The sequence below is a fragment of the Haliotis rubra genome, unplaced genomic scaffold (assembly GCF_003918875.1).
Source record: "Haliotis rubra isolate DU_JTF1 unplaced genomic scaffold, ASM391887v1 Scf1659, whole genome shotgun sequence".
NCBI classification, from domain to species: Eukaryota; Metazoa; Mollusca; class Gastropoda; order Lepetellida; family Haliotidae; genus Haliotis; species Haliotis rubra.
Genome location: NW_025765624.1, coordinates 74,711 through 92,462, shown reverse-complemented (window position 1 = coordinate 92,462; position 17,752 = coordinate 74,711). Strand labels below are relative to the sequence as shown.

Sequence of the window (17,752 nt, the reverse complement as noted above, 5' to 3'; positions counted from 1 at the left end):
CGATTTAGGCAGTCTGTTGTCATCATCAACGTTTTTTTTTTGTTGGTGTTTCATAAGCCATGGTTATTTTGTTAGATTTCATCATCAGAGCTCCCACCCACCACGGAGTATCACAAGGACAATGCTAAAAACAAGCGGATCTCCGACTTGCAGCACCAAGGATACCCGGATGACATACTCCAGCAGAAAAATTAAAAGATTAATGAATCCACGAGATTGGCCCATGAGCCACCGCCTTCTGGGCATACGACTCTAGGCAAAACACATACATGAAATTGTGCAGTTGAAATTCAGAAATTCAAAGTTCAAAAATTGCCAAGACTTAAAAATATCAAATAATAATTCTCAAATTTTGTGCAACATTTTACAGTTGGCGTGACCAGCCGATTGATTGAACCGGGCCAGTTCAACAACCCGTCTAGGTGAAGTAAGGGGCAAAGTGGTGTGTTGGGCAAAGGAACACTGTTCCTGGAACCAGTGCCCTCAACCACCAGCCTCCCGTCCTCCACCGACACAGGGGCGCAAACCCCACGGCAAACGGGTTGGTGGACTAAATATACCCCCGGGTCCACAACGGAGGGTCGAAGAGCGCTTAGCGTTACCCAGCAGCCTCCACGAGGAGGTGGCTCCTCACGGGTGCTTGTTAGTTGGATGTGTATGGAGACAACAATCGGATAATCTGCTGAAATTCCAGATATTTGAGAATACACCCGTTGTTGCCTCGGTATTTACATAGTTCGAAGGTCATGTTGACAATCCCTTGATATACTGATCAAAACTCGATTATTTGCAGACCTCGGGAATGTAGCATCTTGTGGCGTTAGGAACCATACAGGAGTGACTATGTCCATGCATCCTCTAGCACATGAATCATATTGTGCTGAACCCGCTGGCTTGGCACTATATCACAAGATTGTCGTTACGGTGATTATGAAAGCGGGTTTTCTGTTGTATTGTTAAGTCATGTCTAGTGAAACCTTTGTCGGATTCAATCGTATGGATAAGGCTTTAATACTGTTGACAGAAATGTGACAAAACGCAACACAGAAATTACATTGTTAACAAGTATATTCAAATATAGGTTGTCTTTTACAGTAATTGCGAATACTGCAAAAGACTAAGTGGTATATTATGATAAGCCAAGTTAGTTATGATATGGTTTACAGTTACAACTGTATTAGATAATCTGATATATGAAAGTTCTTCATTTCGCGACAGTCCCACCAAAATAAAAGTCTCATGGATACAACAATGCGTCTCCGATATAATGCACCAGTTGCATGCAACGTGTCTTCAGTTGTGGACACAAGATGATTATGAACACGCCCAAAAGGAACATGAACCGCACGAGAGCGGGACAGGCAGTCCTCGTGACAGGCCGCATCTGAAATAACAACAAGCTTAGAGAATATCTCATTAGCTGCAAGGAATTATCTGTTTATCGAAATGAATTGCGTGTCCCTTTAACGTGTGATAAAGGACAGTATCGGAGTTTCGAGAAGGGCAATCTCAATATAGCACATTGTCATCAGAAAATTGAAGAAAATATACGTACTGTAAAGAAAAAAGAAACCTCACTTATTGGTGAGATGAAGACACCAGGGAGCCTCACCACCCTATCTCGACAGTCGCCTCTTATGGCAAGCAAGGGTTGAAGACCAATTCTAACCCGTATCTTCACGGGTCGATGAAAACATCACCTGTTGTTATCAAGCTGTGACATTGTGCATTGATGACATCATACTATAGATATTTTCAATGTCGTATCGCTTAAATTGATCAATACATTTATCTCTGAAAAATTAAAAAGGTACATGCAAATGTCGGCAGTCGAGACTCCATATCTACCCTTTATAGAATTTAAGGTTCACCACCAAGGTCTAAGACTTTGTCTTGCGTCTTTTAGAACTTCTATTGACAATCTCTACGTCGAGGCCGATGAACCATCTCTTAACCAACGCCGTAGAAAATTCTCCTAACAATATATCACAAAACTATATTCAAACGAGCCTAATCCTGCTTTTAACTCCCTCTATGAGGACCTTTACAACAAGAAATCTTCTCTTGTCCCGCCTCTAGGAATATTAATACAACCTTTCCTTTCTGCGGCCGGCATTGAGCTGGATATTATATCTACTTCCCGCCTTGTTTCTTCTCCTCTTAGGCAATTATTGAGGCCACAAGTTGACCTAACACTGACATCATTTAAAAAGTCAGAAATCAATTAAAAATTTACAATATATACAAGAATTTCATCAATTAAAAAGTAAATATAATACATACAAATCCCTATTTACAGATGGATACAAGGACGGTGGCCCAGCGGCTTGTGCCACTGTCATTGGATCCAAAACAATAGCTTCTCGATTACCAGATCACAGCTCAATTTTCATAGCCGAAGCAAACGCCATATTAAGAGCATTCAAATATAATAATAAACACCCCAGATATAAACAATACATAATTGATTCAGACTCTCGCTCGTGGCTTCAGTCTATTAAAAAGTTATCTGTTAAACATCCACTTTTAATTGAAATTATTGAATTATATAATGATCTTGCAACTGGCCAATACGACATCGTCCTCTGTTGGTTACCCAGCCACGTTGCCATTTCTGGTAACACAATGGCCGATTAGCTGCCAAAGCTGCACTTAACAAATCTGTGATACAACTTCTCATTCCATACTCCGATTACAAAAGCAACCATTAGATGGTACATCCATGATCTGATACAGAAGAAGTGGGATACTCAAGTAAGTGTTAATAAAATTATTGTAACTCCAGCTAGGGTCCATGCAGGAAGCAAAGTCCCCATGGTCCCTAGTATGGTGATCTACCTTCGGTTTTGGCAATCTATTGTGTAACGGCAAGTTTCTTAGCGGTTGACAGTTTGATACATGGGAGTTAGCTCCCTTGTGTACGGATGCTTGAAGCGAGCGGAAAATATGAGTGCGATGTGGTTTGCGAATTTCCAAGTCATGGTGTACTCTGATACAGCATAATGTTGCACGTACTTTATAGTCAGTAGCACTAACAGAGCCAGCACGAACATTGAAGTCTGTGTCGTTATGATTGCGAGACTGTTTGCCCGTGACGGGATTGAATTTTGGACTGCGAATGCGATGATATGTGCAAATGCGAAATACAAATTGACTGGAATCTGACCTCTCCTGTTGTTCTTCGATCTTGGAAACATTACAGTGCAACATTATCAGAGGATACTGTGTCAATTCGAAGGACAAGAAGGTACGTTGGTGACATTTCGAAGGAATTCACTACATTCAGCGCTACGATCGGTGTTATAAGAAATTGTTCCCTTGTCTGTATGGAACATGTGGCTTCAGAGACATTGCCGACTGTTGAAACCGATCCCAGGCCAATTTGTTCCCTATGAGATTTGACTCTTCATGTGCCATGACTTTGTTGTGATAACATCAAACCGGTGTCGTGTAAAATAATTCCCTGTGAGATTATTTCATGTGTGATACGTACCTTGTGACATTGAACGAACTGGTGCAAAGACCATTTGTCACTTGTGTAATATTCGTGCAGAAAACGGTGTCTATTGAATTTATTCCTTGTGAAATTTGTGAATGACATTCAAAATGTCTGACAGAATATCTGTAATTTCAAGCTTGCATGCTAAATCAAGTCAAAGATGTTGTGGAGGAACTTCAAGTAGAGATCAAATAGCAGCTGAAGTGGCAGCTTTAAAGGTGAAAATGAAGTATGTTGAGGTTGAAACAAAGAAGAAACTTGAACTTGAGAAACTTGAAGTACAGAAAGAGTTAGATATTGCTGAGGCCAGACTTAGCATCTTATCACAGACAGGTGAAGTGGACAAAACATTGTTATATGGGAAGGATATATTTGTGGATCAAGAGATTGTGCCAGAGACACAGAATGCTCATGATTATGTACAAGATTATGTGAATAATAACCCATTATTACCAATTCAGACACTGATGGAAACACCCATCATTCCTGTGTCAGATAGGAAGAAAATGAATTCAGGAAATGGACCAAAGGCCTCAACAAGGCTTGACGCTTCAGCCCCAGAATTTGTGCCATCTCAAACTGTTACAGAATCTCCCGCTGAACTTGCGAACATTACAAGGATATTTGCGGACCAGATCAACCTTTCACGACTACCTACCCCTGAACCAGGTGTGTTTGGTGGGAGACCCTTAACATACCCTGCTTGGAAGGCAGCATTTGAGACTTTAATTGAGAGAAGATGTATCCCTCTAGGTGAACGTATTTATTACCTAAAGAGGTATCTTACCGGAGCTGCTAAAGACTGCGTGGAAGGTTTCATTCTATTGAATACTGACATTGCCTTTGAGAAAGCAAAGGAATTATTAGACAAGAGATTTGGAAATCCGTTTGTTGTTGCGAATGCCTTTCGTAACAAACTCGAAGCTTGGCCAAAGGTTGACGGTAGAGATGGCCTTGCTCTACAGAAGTTAACAGATTTTCTTTCACAGTGTGTAGTTGCTATGGATAGCATTAACAGTTTGAGTGTATGGAACGATGAACGTGAGAACAGGAAAATCCTGGACAAACTACCTGATTGGATCGTTTATCGTTGGGGAAGAATTGTATCACATTGGCGCAGAACCAAGTCAGCTTTCCCACCCTTCCATGAGTTTGTGAAGTTTCTCGAAGATGAGGCCGATATCGCATGTGATCCGGTGACGTCAGCCAAGCCAAGAACACAAAGGAAACCAAACTTTGAGGAACCAGATGGAAATAGGTTCCAGTTCAAACGTTCAAACTTCTCCACAGGAGCTGCGACTATGCTTATGGAGTGCATATTTTGCTCAAAGGAGCATGATATAGAAAACTGTAAGAACTACACTGAAATTACACTCACAGAGCGAAAGGACTTTGCGCTAGAAAGAGGCATGTGCTTTGGATGCTTGAAAGTTGGGCACAGATCACGAGATTGTCCGAAGAGGAGCAAATGTAGGATTTGTGCTCGTTACCATCCTACATCTTTGCATGGAGACTATGTCCCAAGGAATTCTACTCCTAGAGAAACTGATGTTGCTTCAAATGGAAGAACCAATTCGAATGACAAAACCAGCTATTGTTCATGCAAGAGTGGTCAAAACGGAACCAGTGATAAGTGCTCAATGATAGTACCGGTGTGGCTTTCCCACCATGACAATCCAGAGATAGAGACTTGTCTATGCTCTTCTCGATACCCAGTCTGATACCTCATTTTATGCTTAAAACAGACCAGCGACGCTCTGAATCTGACCGGCCCCACTGTTCAACTGGAAACTGTCCACCATGTCAGCTGAGGATGAACTTATCCAAAGCAATAAGATAAGTGGTTTTGCAGGTGCGTGGATTTAACCGTTCGTCTAAAATTTTTGCTTCCTGTAAGCTATTCAAGGGACATAATGCCTGCAAACAGGGATCATATCCCAACACCAGCTAAAGTTAAAGATTGGCCACATCTGTCACAACTAGCAAGTAAATTAATCCCTTTGTGTGATGTCGAAGTTGGTCTCTTGATAGGATACAACTGTCCGCAAGCACTGACACCACGTCAGGTTATCTCCTCTGCAAGGGAAACACGCCATACGGCCAGTTGACAGACCTTGGATGGGGTGTAGTGGGAATCATTGATCAGGAGGAGATCCAGAACTGCGATGCGATAGGTTTCAGTCATCGAATTATGACCTATGAAATTCCACAAGAACTTCAGCGAACCTCTGCGGGTGGAATCCATGTTGGAAGTATATCTCTCCATGAAGAGCTCTGTACAAGAAGTCATAACCCCTAAAGACGTTGTATCAATGATGGAACTTGACTTCAATGATTCAAAGTCTCCCAACATTGAGCTGTCATTCGATGATAGCAAATTCCTGAAGATCTTGAATACAGGAATACATCAACGAACAGATAAACACTATGAAATGCCCTGCCTTTCAAGGAAAAAGGAACCAAATTTACCGAACAACCGACCAGCCGCCATGAAACGATTGATGCAGCTGAAGCTGACGCTTGTGAAGAATCCCAGATATGAAAGTGACTATTGTGGATTCATGGAGAAACATGATTGATAAGGGTCACATGGAGAAGATCCCTATTTATGATGCGAATGACGGTTGGTACATTCCACATCACGGAGTGTACAATAGCATGAAACCTGGAAAGATTCGGGTCGTCTTCGACTGTAGTGCGCAATCCAAAGGTGCTTCGCTAAATGATCATCTCCTAAAGGGACCCGATCTCACTAATACCATGACGGGAGTGCTGTGCAGGTTTAGGAAAGAACACATTGCAATCCAATGTGATGTGGAAGGGATGTTTCATCAGTTCCATGTGAATGAGGAGCACAGGAAGTACGTACAATTACTCTGGTGGGATGATGATAATACTGATTGCGAGCCAAGTGATTACAGAATGACTGTTCATCTCTTTGGCGCGACCTCATCGCCTGGTTGTGCTAACTTTGCCTTCAGACAATTGGCTACAGACTACGAACATTGTCATGGAGCAATAGCAGCGGACTTTGTGCGAAACAGTTTCTATGTTGACGATGGGCTGACATCAGTGGCGACTGTTGACGAAGCAGTAAACCTCATAAAGAAAGCAAAGATCTGTGTGCGAGGAAGGAGCTCTGAATCTGCATAAGTTTGCGTCAAATTCGAAAGAGGTTCTCATGTCGATTCCACCCGAGGACTGTGCGAAAGGGATCAGCGATGTTGACATAATGTGCGATTCCCTACCTGTAGAAAGAACTCTTGGAGTCAACTGGTGTATTGTATCAGACACATTTGGCTTCAGAATCCATTTAAAGGACCAACCCTTTGTGCGAAGAGGCATACTGTCTACAATAAACTCTATATATGACCCTCTTTGGATTTATTGCCCCGGTGCTTCTGTTAGGAAACAGATTCTCCAGGAAACTTGCAAGGATCAACTCCCCGACTGGGACGAACCTCTACCCGATGACATTCGAGGCGAAGTGGGAGAAATGGAGATGTCAGTTGTGGCAACTAGATGACCTACAGGTTTCAAAGATGCTTCAAACCTCCTGACTTTACAAATGTGAAATGTGTTGAACTGCACCATTTTGCAGATGCAAGCAACTCTGGCTATGGGCAATCTTCATACTTGCGCTTCTGACGAAGCGAAACCATGATGCACTGTGCATTTGTGATGGGAAAGGCTAGAATAGCTCCATTAAAATCTGTGACAATTCCTCGGCTTGAGTTAAACAGCAGCCGTGGTATCCGTGAGAGTGAGTGAGTTTCTGCAGAGAACTGCGATACGAGGAATATCACAGAAGTACTTTGGACGAAGACAGTAAAATCGTACTGGGCTACATAGCCAATGACTCAAAACGGTTTCACATATTCGTAGCCAATCGTGTGCAGTACATAAGAGAACACACACAGCCTTCTCAGTGGAGACATGTGCAGAGTTCGAACAATCCTGCAGACGTGGCATCACGTGGAATAAATGTCTCAGACTTGTCTGAGTCAATGTAGTTGACAGGACCAGAATTTCTTTGGAAGGAAAGCCTTCCTTCAAATGACTGTAATGACGAAACACAAATCTCAGCAGACGATCCAGAAATACGAAAGGTTAAAGGTACATGTTGTAACCAAGACAGCAGAGACGTTGTATTCGACCTTGGACGCATAGAGCACATCTCTAAGGGAACAGGGCAAAGAAAGCCATTGCTATCTGTCTCAAGCTCAAGGCAAAGTTGTTAAATAAACTGTCCCAGTGCAACAAGGGGTGTTGGCGTGAATAGAAGCTTACTGGATGATATTGATGTCAGTGATCTTCAGAGAGCAGAGCTTAAAATCATAAAGCTAGTACAACGTGAATCATTTGAGAATGAATTCACCATATTGAGGCTCGAAGAAAGAGCTTGATGATCAGGAAAGGCCTGTTATGCGTGATGACAGAAAGTTGCTCAAGGACCAAAGAGAGTTCCTGAAAGCTTCCACAAATCTCAGTAGATTGGATCCCTACATTGACAGCGATGGTGTACTGCGTGTTGGTGGACGGATCCAAAACTCTAACTTGTCCTTCAGCTTTAAACATCCAGTCATTCTCCCGAGAAAGCACCATGTGACCGACATGATTGTCAGACACTTCCACGAGAAGCTTGGGCACCAAGGAAGGGAATGACAGTGAATGAAATACGATCCAATGGACTGTGGATCATTGGTTGTTCTTCAGCTGTGTCTCCACCTTATCTCCTAAGTGCGTTATGTGTAGAAAACTGAGGAGCTCGACACTTGACCAGAAAATGGCAGATCTTTTACCCGAGGATAGGATGCAGGGAAAGCTCCACCATTTACCTATTGTGGGGTTGATATGTTTGGACCTTTTCCTAACTTGTGAAGGAAGGTCGCAAGGGGGTAAAGAGGTATGGGGGCTCTCTTCACCTGTTTTGGTTGTCGTGCTATTCACATCGAAACTACTAACTCTATGTCCACAGATTCTTTCATAAATGCGCTGAGACGTTTCATCACGGTGCGTGGCCCGATACGGCAACTCAGATCAGACCAGGGTACAAATTTCGTAGGAGCACAGAACGAGTTACACGGAATTGACTCCTAAACGAGTGTAAGTGACTTTCTCCATCAACAAATTGTGACTATTTCTCCTTTGTGATGAATGTGCCTTCTGCCAGCCATATGGGAGAAGTATGGGAGAGCAGATTAGAACAGTCAGATCAGTAATTTCATCTCTCATGAACCAAGCTAGTGAACAACTTTGATGATGAGGGTTTACGGACCCTCATGTGCGAAGTAATGGCAATTGTGAACAGCAGGCCTCTGACAGTTGACAATTTGAATGATCCTACATCATTGGAGCCACTCACTCCAAACCATCTTCTTACGACAAAATCAAAGTTAATACTACCTCCACCTGGCAACTTCCAGAGGACAGACACCTATTCCAGAAAGATGTGGAGACGCGTTCAACACCTGTCCAATGAATTTTGGCAGCGCTGGAAGAGAGAATACATTCAGACATTGCAAGTACGACAGAAGTGGAAGCGCCCTAGAAGAGTGGCGCAAGTCGGCGACATTGTTCTTCTGAAGGATGATAATCTTCCCCGGAACCTCTGGAGACTCTGCAGGATCTATGAGGTTTATAAGAGTAAGGATAACCTTGTGCGCAAGGTTAAGATAGCAATCGGCGACCCATCACTGTCTCATGACGGAAAACGCATGAACACTGTGACATATCTAGAGCGGCCAATTCACAAATTGATTCTTTTGCTTGAATCCGAACTTGAAGTTCCCAAGAACTGTGATGTTTGAACGAAAACATTTCCTAGAACTGTGACTTGTCAATGAATGAACACTCAGTGAACCATATTGACATTTCCTTATTTGCCATTGAATTGAATTTTAAAGAATTTATCTTTGTCTGAATTTCAAAGATATTACATTATGCAGGTATTGTATCTCAGGTTATCGTATTAGTTGTAATGGTTTTCATGTAAAATTAGAGATTCTAATTTGGTGGGGAGTGTAACGGCAAGTTTCTTAGCGGTTGACAGTTTGATACATGGGAGTTAGCTCCCTTGTGTACGGATGCTTGAAGCGAGCGGAAAATATGAGTGCGATGTGGTTTGCGAATTTCCAAGTCATGGTGTACTCTGATACAGCATAATGTTGCACGTACTTTATAGTCAGTAGCACTAACAGAGCCAGCACGAACATTGAAGTCTGTGTCGTTATGATTGCGAGACTGTTTGCCCGTGACGGGATTGAATTTTGGACTGCGAATGCGATGATATGTGCAAATGCGAAATACATACAAATTGACTGAATCTGACCTCTCCTGTTGTTCTTCGATCTTGGAAACATTACATATTGCCTTACTATAATGGATCGTCATCAATAATTAAAATGTTTCAGAGTTAATTACTAGTTTTAATTGAAATCTGTGATAAATTAGTTGTTTTCCTGTCCTTTTTTTACGTGGATTTGTAATTAACCTTTATTTATTGTGAAATTATAACTTGCTTTTAGTCACGACATGGCTGAAATAATGCCGATGTGACTGAAATCTTAACTCACTCACTCACTCAGAATTTAAGGTCCTTTGCCCCTCAAAGCGCATCCCCGATATCGAAAGTTGCTGTATTCTCCCTGCCTACATTTACTTGGTCTCATGTACTTGCTTGGTAAAGATGGTTAATACACAAGGATCAATTGATACCGTGCTGTCACCAGGGATAGTCATTACAGTCACTGCACAACCTATTCATAACTGATTTTGCAATTCTATTCACACGCAGACGGACGGGCAGTGGTTGGTCCTGTGCAGCAAACGGAAAGCCTTCTACCTTAAAGGGGCACTGATCCAGAGCGACTAACGTTTCGCGCCAACAATTTAAAACATAACCTAGCTACCAGGTGGGCAGCGCCTGCTCCCTCGACCGTGACGGAAACAGGCAGCTGTCTCCCTTGGCAGAATTTCTTCTACCTAACAAATGAGATATTAAGAACGGTGGGTGCTCATCAGACGCCGTTATGTGAAAATATTCCCTGTAGTTCAAGTCAGATTGTAATACAGTATTCCAACAGTGTACGCTTCTTCGGCTTTTCTGATGTTATGATGCCCGATCCTATTTCTGTCTTTTGTTGCCTCAATACTTAATCATGTCATGTAACAATGCGATGTCTAATTACCTATTATATTAAAAACACACATTTGATTTATTTGAATCCGTAAACTAAATAAACCCCACTTGCCATTGTTATGAGAGTGTGTTTTGCTTAATTAAGATGTCACATTGATTACCTTGTCATTATTATGGGACAAACGTTTAAAGCGCTGAGTATGATTTGAATTCGCATCTTGCATTGGAGAGATCGAGAAGCAATTGGATCGTTGTCTTCTGCCATCGTTTTTGCTGGATTTCTCCTGAACTATATAATGGATATACAAGCGCGGGATGTTTAGATGTTTGACACACGACTTTGAGGACTGATTTTTACTTACGCTCATCTGTCTGTCTGCTAACATCGTCCGCTCGCCTCGTCAACTCAATCTTCAATCAGTGCATTGACAAGAATCAAGACTGTGGTAACTATAGACATTTAGTGAATATTTTAGATTTGTGACCTAATGGTTTCGATGTGTGACTCCATAATATAGTATTACAATTCTGTACTGTCATTCATTGTAACCTTGGTACAGTGTTAGACCCGATCCTTTTCTCCCTGTACATTCTCCCCATCGGCAACATCATCAGGAAGTACAACCTTGCGTTTTACAGCTACGCTGACGACAACCAGCTCTATACAGGCATCAGTTGCAGTTCTAGAGCAGTGTATCAGTGAACTCCACACCTGGATCACCACCAACTTTCTCCAGCAAATGACAACAAAACAGAATTCATGATAACTGGCACCAAGGTACAACTAAACAAGATCTCTAATCCCTCACTCTAAGACTTGGCAAAGACACCATTGCTCCATCACAAATGGTGAAACAAATTCTCAAATTCCATGTCACCGGACGCCCACTCCCTGGCAACGGCGAGTGTTGCCTCACTACATCTTGCGAATATGGCGAGTCGGGAAGATCAGGCGTTACCTTGATATTGAGACTACCAAACTCCTAATCAAGTGTTATCCGACCTCCATTCTAGACTACTGTAACTTCCTGATTTCCGGAACAACCTCCATCAACAGACTCCAAAGGGTGCAAAACAGAGCTGCACGAGCGGTAACAACAATGATGCCGCACAAGCACATCACACCAGTACTAAACTCTCTCCGCTGGGTCCCTATTCATAAAATTATCAAGTACAAGGTCCAATCCATCACCTACTCCACACTGAACGATCCTCTATCACCACAATATCTCAAGGACCTCATCCATCACTACCAATCAAACATAACACTCAGAGCAATGCCAACTCTCAGTGCCAGACTCCAAGACAGCCGTGGGGACCAAAGCCTTCTTGGCCCATGCTCCTATTCCCTTGAACTCCCTTCCTATAGACCTTAGATCCTTTCAAGAACAACTGAAAACCTACCTATTTCCACTGACCCTGTAAAAGCTCCGCTGAGCAGAATCGATTGGATATCAGGCGCTCAGCAAGTGTATTACTAAAATGATTTTACAGATTAAAGATGAAAAGGCAGCAGAGAGGGTTCGGGTGATCCTGGCATAGTCAGTCTTGTAAGGCCCATCATTAGCTCAGGGCCCTTGCCCCCTCTACACGGAGCCCAGACAGCGAATGAGACGTCTCCCTGGAAACGCTGCCTAGTCGAACCCACCAAGAATTTTCCGGCGTATATGGAGACTCCCCAACACTGCAGTCATCTGCATTAACCAGGGTGTTGAACCCGGGCACTCTCCTGATCTGTGCCAAGATGACAGTGTACTTGTGATGCAAGCGAGGCATTTCAAAGGCGAGGTCTGCGTATGTAGAATACTTTTCCTGAGTCTTGCCAATTACGTTGCTGTCAAAAGGAACAGAAAGTTCAACGATATAAATAAATTCAATGGCTTTATCAAAAAGGACAAGATCAGGTTTGTTTATCATGACATTTAGGCAATTACGAGTGGGAGGTGACTGGTCTTGGGCATCAAAAAGGAAGCCCCCTGTTTCACATTTGAAACCAGCCGACTTCATCCAGACGAAGGAGTCGGTTATTCTGCTATTCTGCATGTACACACGATGCAATGGTTTTTCAGAAAGCTTCTCCACAAATGATCGACTCGAGGCAGACTTGACGAATGACTTCACCTGGCTTACCCCCATCGCTGTACCATTCAGAAGTACATCGCCATCAACAAAATCAACCTGAAATTTCACATTGTGTCCAACAACCTTGGCACGCTTAAAATAACTGTGGAATTCCTTGCTTTCATCTTGACATAAATCACCAGAGGATCTTCCGATAAATAAATATGTGCAAAATACACAATAGAATTCTATCACGAAGAGCATCTACATTATTCATACCGCGACCTCCAGAATTGACTGCCATATATAAACGATTAAGAGAGGAACGAGGGTAGTGGGCTCTGTTATCAGACATGGTCCTTCTGGTCAGGCGGTTAAGACTTTGGATTTCTTGTTTTGTCAAATCAACTGCTCCAAACGAATAGGAAAGGTCTGGTACAGCAAAAGTATTGGTGGCTTTGACTTTCTTTCGAGCATTTAGCTCTCAGCTCCAAATGTTCTTTGAGCAGGATTTGTACTCCGTCCAAAGTTTGTCTTGAATCTGGGCATTCCGAAGCTTGTCTCGAACCTGCATTCCTAGAAAGATGAAGGCCTGACCTTCCACAAGATGCTCAATAACTCCAGCCCCACACCTCATTTAACTTGACCGATCCATCATTAGTTACCTTGCCACGTTTCAAATGAAGAGTGTTACATTTGACGAGTTCAAAGCTATCTTCTCAGCTTTGAACTACATCAACAGCGGAATCATCCCAAACACTTCATCGTTTTTACAGATTTTTTATCTTGCCTTCAAGCACTTCAAAATGAGCTCTCGACAAGCCCTTATCTCCACTGCTAATCCCGATTTCAAACCCACTATCAAAAGCTATACTCGGGACCTCATACAAAAAAGGGACACTCAAGTAGGAAGAAATCCGTGAATTGAAGCCAACAATTGGGTATACCTACTTGGGTTGTCAGTCAAGACGTGATGAGGTAATTTCACGACGATGTCGTATTGGCCAAAGTCGGTTTACACATGCCTATCTGCTAAAAACGGATGGGGATGGACCCCCCCATATGTCTCTCCTGCGATGAGGTTTTCACCGTCAAGCATATTCTGCTTGACTGTGTGGACTTTACATCTGCAAGGGACTCATTATCATGCAACAAATCTGAAAGATCTGTTCTCCCGCGTGAGCGCTCATCTGATAGTGAACTACCTGAGGGAAGTCAATCTATATCATAAATTGTAGCTGTGTAAAGTGACTAACGAATTGCCCCGCTTTTCAATTTAGTGCAATGACATTCTATGTGTTTAAATGACAATGTAATGAATGTCTCTTTGAAACAAAACTAATTTTGACTTTGTACCTACAATGTACATTAATGCAGACCCGTTCTCGTCACTATATGGCTGGAATAATGCCGATGTGACGTAAAGCCCAACTCAACTCAACTCAACATACGGTGTCCAAACTGTGCATATGTGAAAGCGCCAGTGAACAGTCAACCTGGAACCGACCGCTGCCATACAGCTGGAATATTGCTGTGTACGGCGTAAAACTAAACTCACTCACTCACTCACTCAGTCAGTCACTCAACCTGGAACCTTCAGTGCTATACAAAATGAATTGATTAGATTACATTAATATGCGCATGGATGTGCAGCAAGAGCAATTAAAAAGTAACAAACAAAACAAACAAACAAAACAAACATCGATCTAAGGATTGGCCGATAGATTGATTGATTGATTACTTTTATCTTGCACAGCGGATGTATTAATAGGTAGTGTTTACGTTTGAAGGGTTTATGCACATGAAGTAGACCTTTCAGCTTTGCGAGGGAACACCAATCAGTTGCAAGACCAGATCGGTGAACATCAAAGTGAGTGAGTGAGTGAGTTTAGTTTTACGCCACACTCAGCAATATTCCAGCTATATGGCGGCGGTCTGTAAATAATCGAGTCTGGACCAGACAATCCAGTGATCAACAGCATGAGCATCGATCTGCGCAATTGTGAACCGATGACATGTGTCAACCAAGTCAGCGAAACTGACCACCCGATCCCGTTAGTCGCCTCTTATGAACATCAAAGGAAAAACAAGGTCTGCTTCATGTGCATAGTTTCAAACCTAAAGGGTCTGCTTCATGCTACTGTCGTATACTGAATACACCTACATTCTGTCGTAAAGCGACTGTGTAAACACTTTAAGAGGATTAATCCACAATACTGCTTATTGTTTTTCTAAAGAATAGTTGACATTATGGAAACATTTGTCAGGTGTGCTATCTTTGGTGCCCAATGAAAGCATACACCAATGTGGAAAATAATGAAATAAAGTCACGTTTAATGGAACAGGTTTCTTTGTCAGCTGCAGATGAATGGCATATCGTTCATTTAAGTGGATATTGATGGATACATTCCTCGAACAAGGTAATAGCCTGACACGTTTGCTATAAATTTAGTTGGTTATGATTTTATATTTGTATTTTGATTTTATTGATTTGTTGTTTCATTCAACAAACTCATTCCACTTCATTATCTTTTGCCGTGAAGTTCTTCGATACGGGACGGACAACATGCACTAGGTCGCACGTAACGCATGTATGTGTGAAATATGATTCACTTAAGCAAACTATAAAGTATCTAGATGTTTTTTTTTTATATATTCACTAAAAACAGATCTTATATACATCTTTGTGAGGTTCCCATGTGCATAAAAATATAATAGTAAAATAACTATCCTTGGATTATAAGGAGAGAATATAAAGACGTACATTGACTTAGAAAGGTGCCTGTATTTTCGAATGTACGCCATTATACGGGGTGGTGCACCTGACGTCGAAACCCAGTCAAGAATTCTGGGATATGATCCGGGTAGTCGCGAGGGAAAAACAATAATAAAGGCAACAACAAGTCCCGTGTCTCTTTAAATACCGGGAGAGTGCCGGTTTGGTATGTCAATTCACTTGCTTGACACCTGTTTCTGTTCCATCCAGTAAAGAACCAATAACAAAATGCCCACTGACACTGAGATTACGCCCAACAACTTTAAAAGAAATCAAATTATATGACAAAATATAGAATTTTATCTCAATAGGTAGGTTTTATCTTTGAATGTAATATTTGCCTGAGGATTTTTAGTGAATTTCACAATCATTCATATTTGTATCCTTAATATATTATAATATAAAAAAGTATTTCTCGCCGCGAATAGCTGCAGAATTTAGGCGTTTTTCACTCACTCACTCACATACACCTTTAGTTTAAGACAATATTGTGATTACCATTCCTATTCTCATCCGGGAGATAAAGCAACAGGAGGTGCTTCCATTTGAAACGACAAAGTATCATTCATAGTCCGGTTTCCCTTATTATCACAAATTTACACAGCTAATGAATTCAACGTGTAGTGATGTATTAAATAATTTATGTAGATATGTTTGTCAAAGCTTAATCTTAAGAGAACAATATGTTTGAAATCTGTAACATATATAAAACATTCATGTACACCGTATGTAATTAACGTTCGATGTAAACGTACTATGAGTATATGGGCCAATGGCCTTCATGCAAATAAACAACTTGACTTGACTTGACTTGACATTATTACAAACCTTCAAATGGTAGCTGTTCGTTTTGTCCCTGTACATTGCGTTAACACTGCTTGTACATTCCTGCTTCTGTTGATATTCGACACTCTGATCTTCAAAATCTATACGATCAGCTTTCGAAGTCATGTATCATCATGGTGACTTCAACGGACACACCCAAAAATTGGTGAAGTGTCCATACTAATAATAAAGGTAAAATGCATAAGGAATTCATTTCAGATAATAATCTCTGTATATTTAACGACGATAACACAGTTCTACATCCGGCTATCATGACCTCCATCTTGCACTCACCGATTCGTTTTTGTATCATGAATTTGAATGGATGGTCAGTGATGATCGAACCTATCAACCCCGGTGATGATCCACCTTAATCAAGAAGGAACTTCACCAAGGCTGATTGGTCATTATACTAGTATTTGACTCTGTGAATTGAACACCTGAAGCATGACCTTTTCAGGAACAGTGAACATCCTATACAGTTGTTTTCAGATGTACTTAATAACATTACTGACCAAACATACACTCAAATTCTCTGCGATTTGGCATATTCGTTAACCATGGTACAATATTGAATATAAACAGGCCAGAAAAGGGTAGGAAGAATGCTGAAAACTATTTTCGACGACATCCTACCGTGCATACTTTGAAGTTAAAAGTTTTAATGTCAAGGCTGAACGTACATTTAAAGAGAATAAGCGTCATTGTTGGAGAAACTTTGTTTCCAAAATATATTACCACACAGCGATTTCAAAAGAATGGAACATGATACAAAGAATATAGGGCAAACCCAGATAACAATTTTACATTGTCACAACTTTGTCTCAACGTTATGCTCCCGTTGTTACAGTGTTAATCTGTGCACTCCCATTTACAGTGTCACGTCATTTTCACGTCGTCACAATGCCAACGTTATTTGATGCTTACGTATTTTGTGTTGTCTTGACATTCTATCTAACGTTGTTAGTTGAATAGTTTTCCCAGTAGTGAGCAGTACATGAGATACTAATTTACTTCAATGTTTATTCGCCAATTTGCATACTGTTTTGGTTGTGTGTTTTCTGAAGCTGTAGTTGAAGAAAGTGAACGTTACTCTACCCTGAAACCGAGTTATTGTGTAATAGTCGACACGCAATTTCTTGACTATGTATATGTAACGTGTCTGTAACATTGTGAAATAACGTTATAAAATGACGTAATACTAACGTTGTGACAACGTTGTGTCATGACGTTGCCATTGTACAACCTTCCCACAACGTTGTGTGTTAGCTCGGATGGTCAGAAATCTGCTGTTCGCCATCTGAGGTACGGGGACAACTGATTACTAGTAACTGCTAAAGCTGACATTGCCAATTTGATGAAACTCTCGCCAAGCATTCTTCTTCGTCACCTTATGTCCCTGAGTTTAAAAAAATTCAGAAGCAATAGGGAACGAAAAGGATATGTTTCA

General features: G+C 41.5%; 1 protein-coding gene across 1 annotated transcript in view; it reads right to left on the bottom strand.

Annotated features, from left to right (window-relative positions):
- Positions 1-1,070: 1,070 nt before the first annotated feature.
- The window catches only part of LOC124272070, a 67,908-nt gene continuing 51,226 nt past the window's right edge, over positions 1,071-17,752 (bottom strand). Inside the window, exon 4 of the mRNA XM_046707207.1 lies at positions 1,071-1,384. Coding sequence (XP_046563163.1) covers positions 1,238-1,384 — 147 coding nt within the window. The 3' untranslated portion in view covers positions 1,071-1,237. The remainder of the gene's footprint in view (positions 1,385-17,752) is intronic.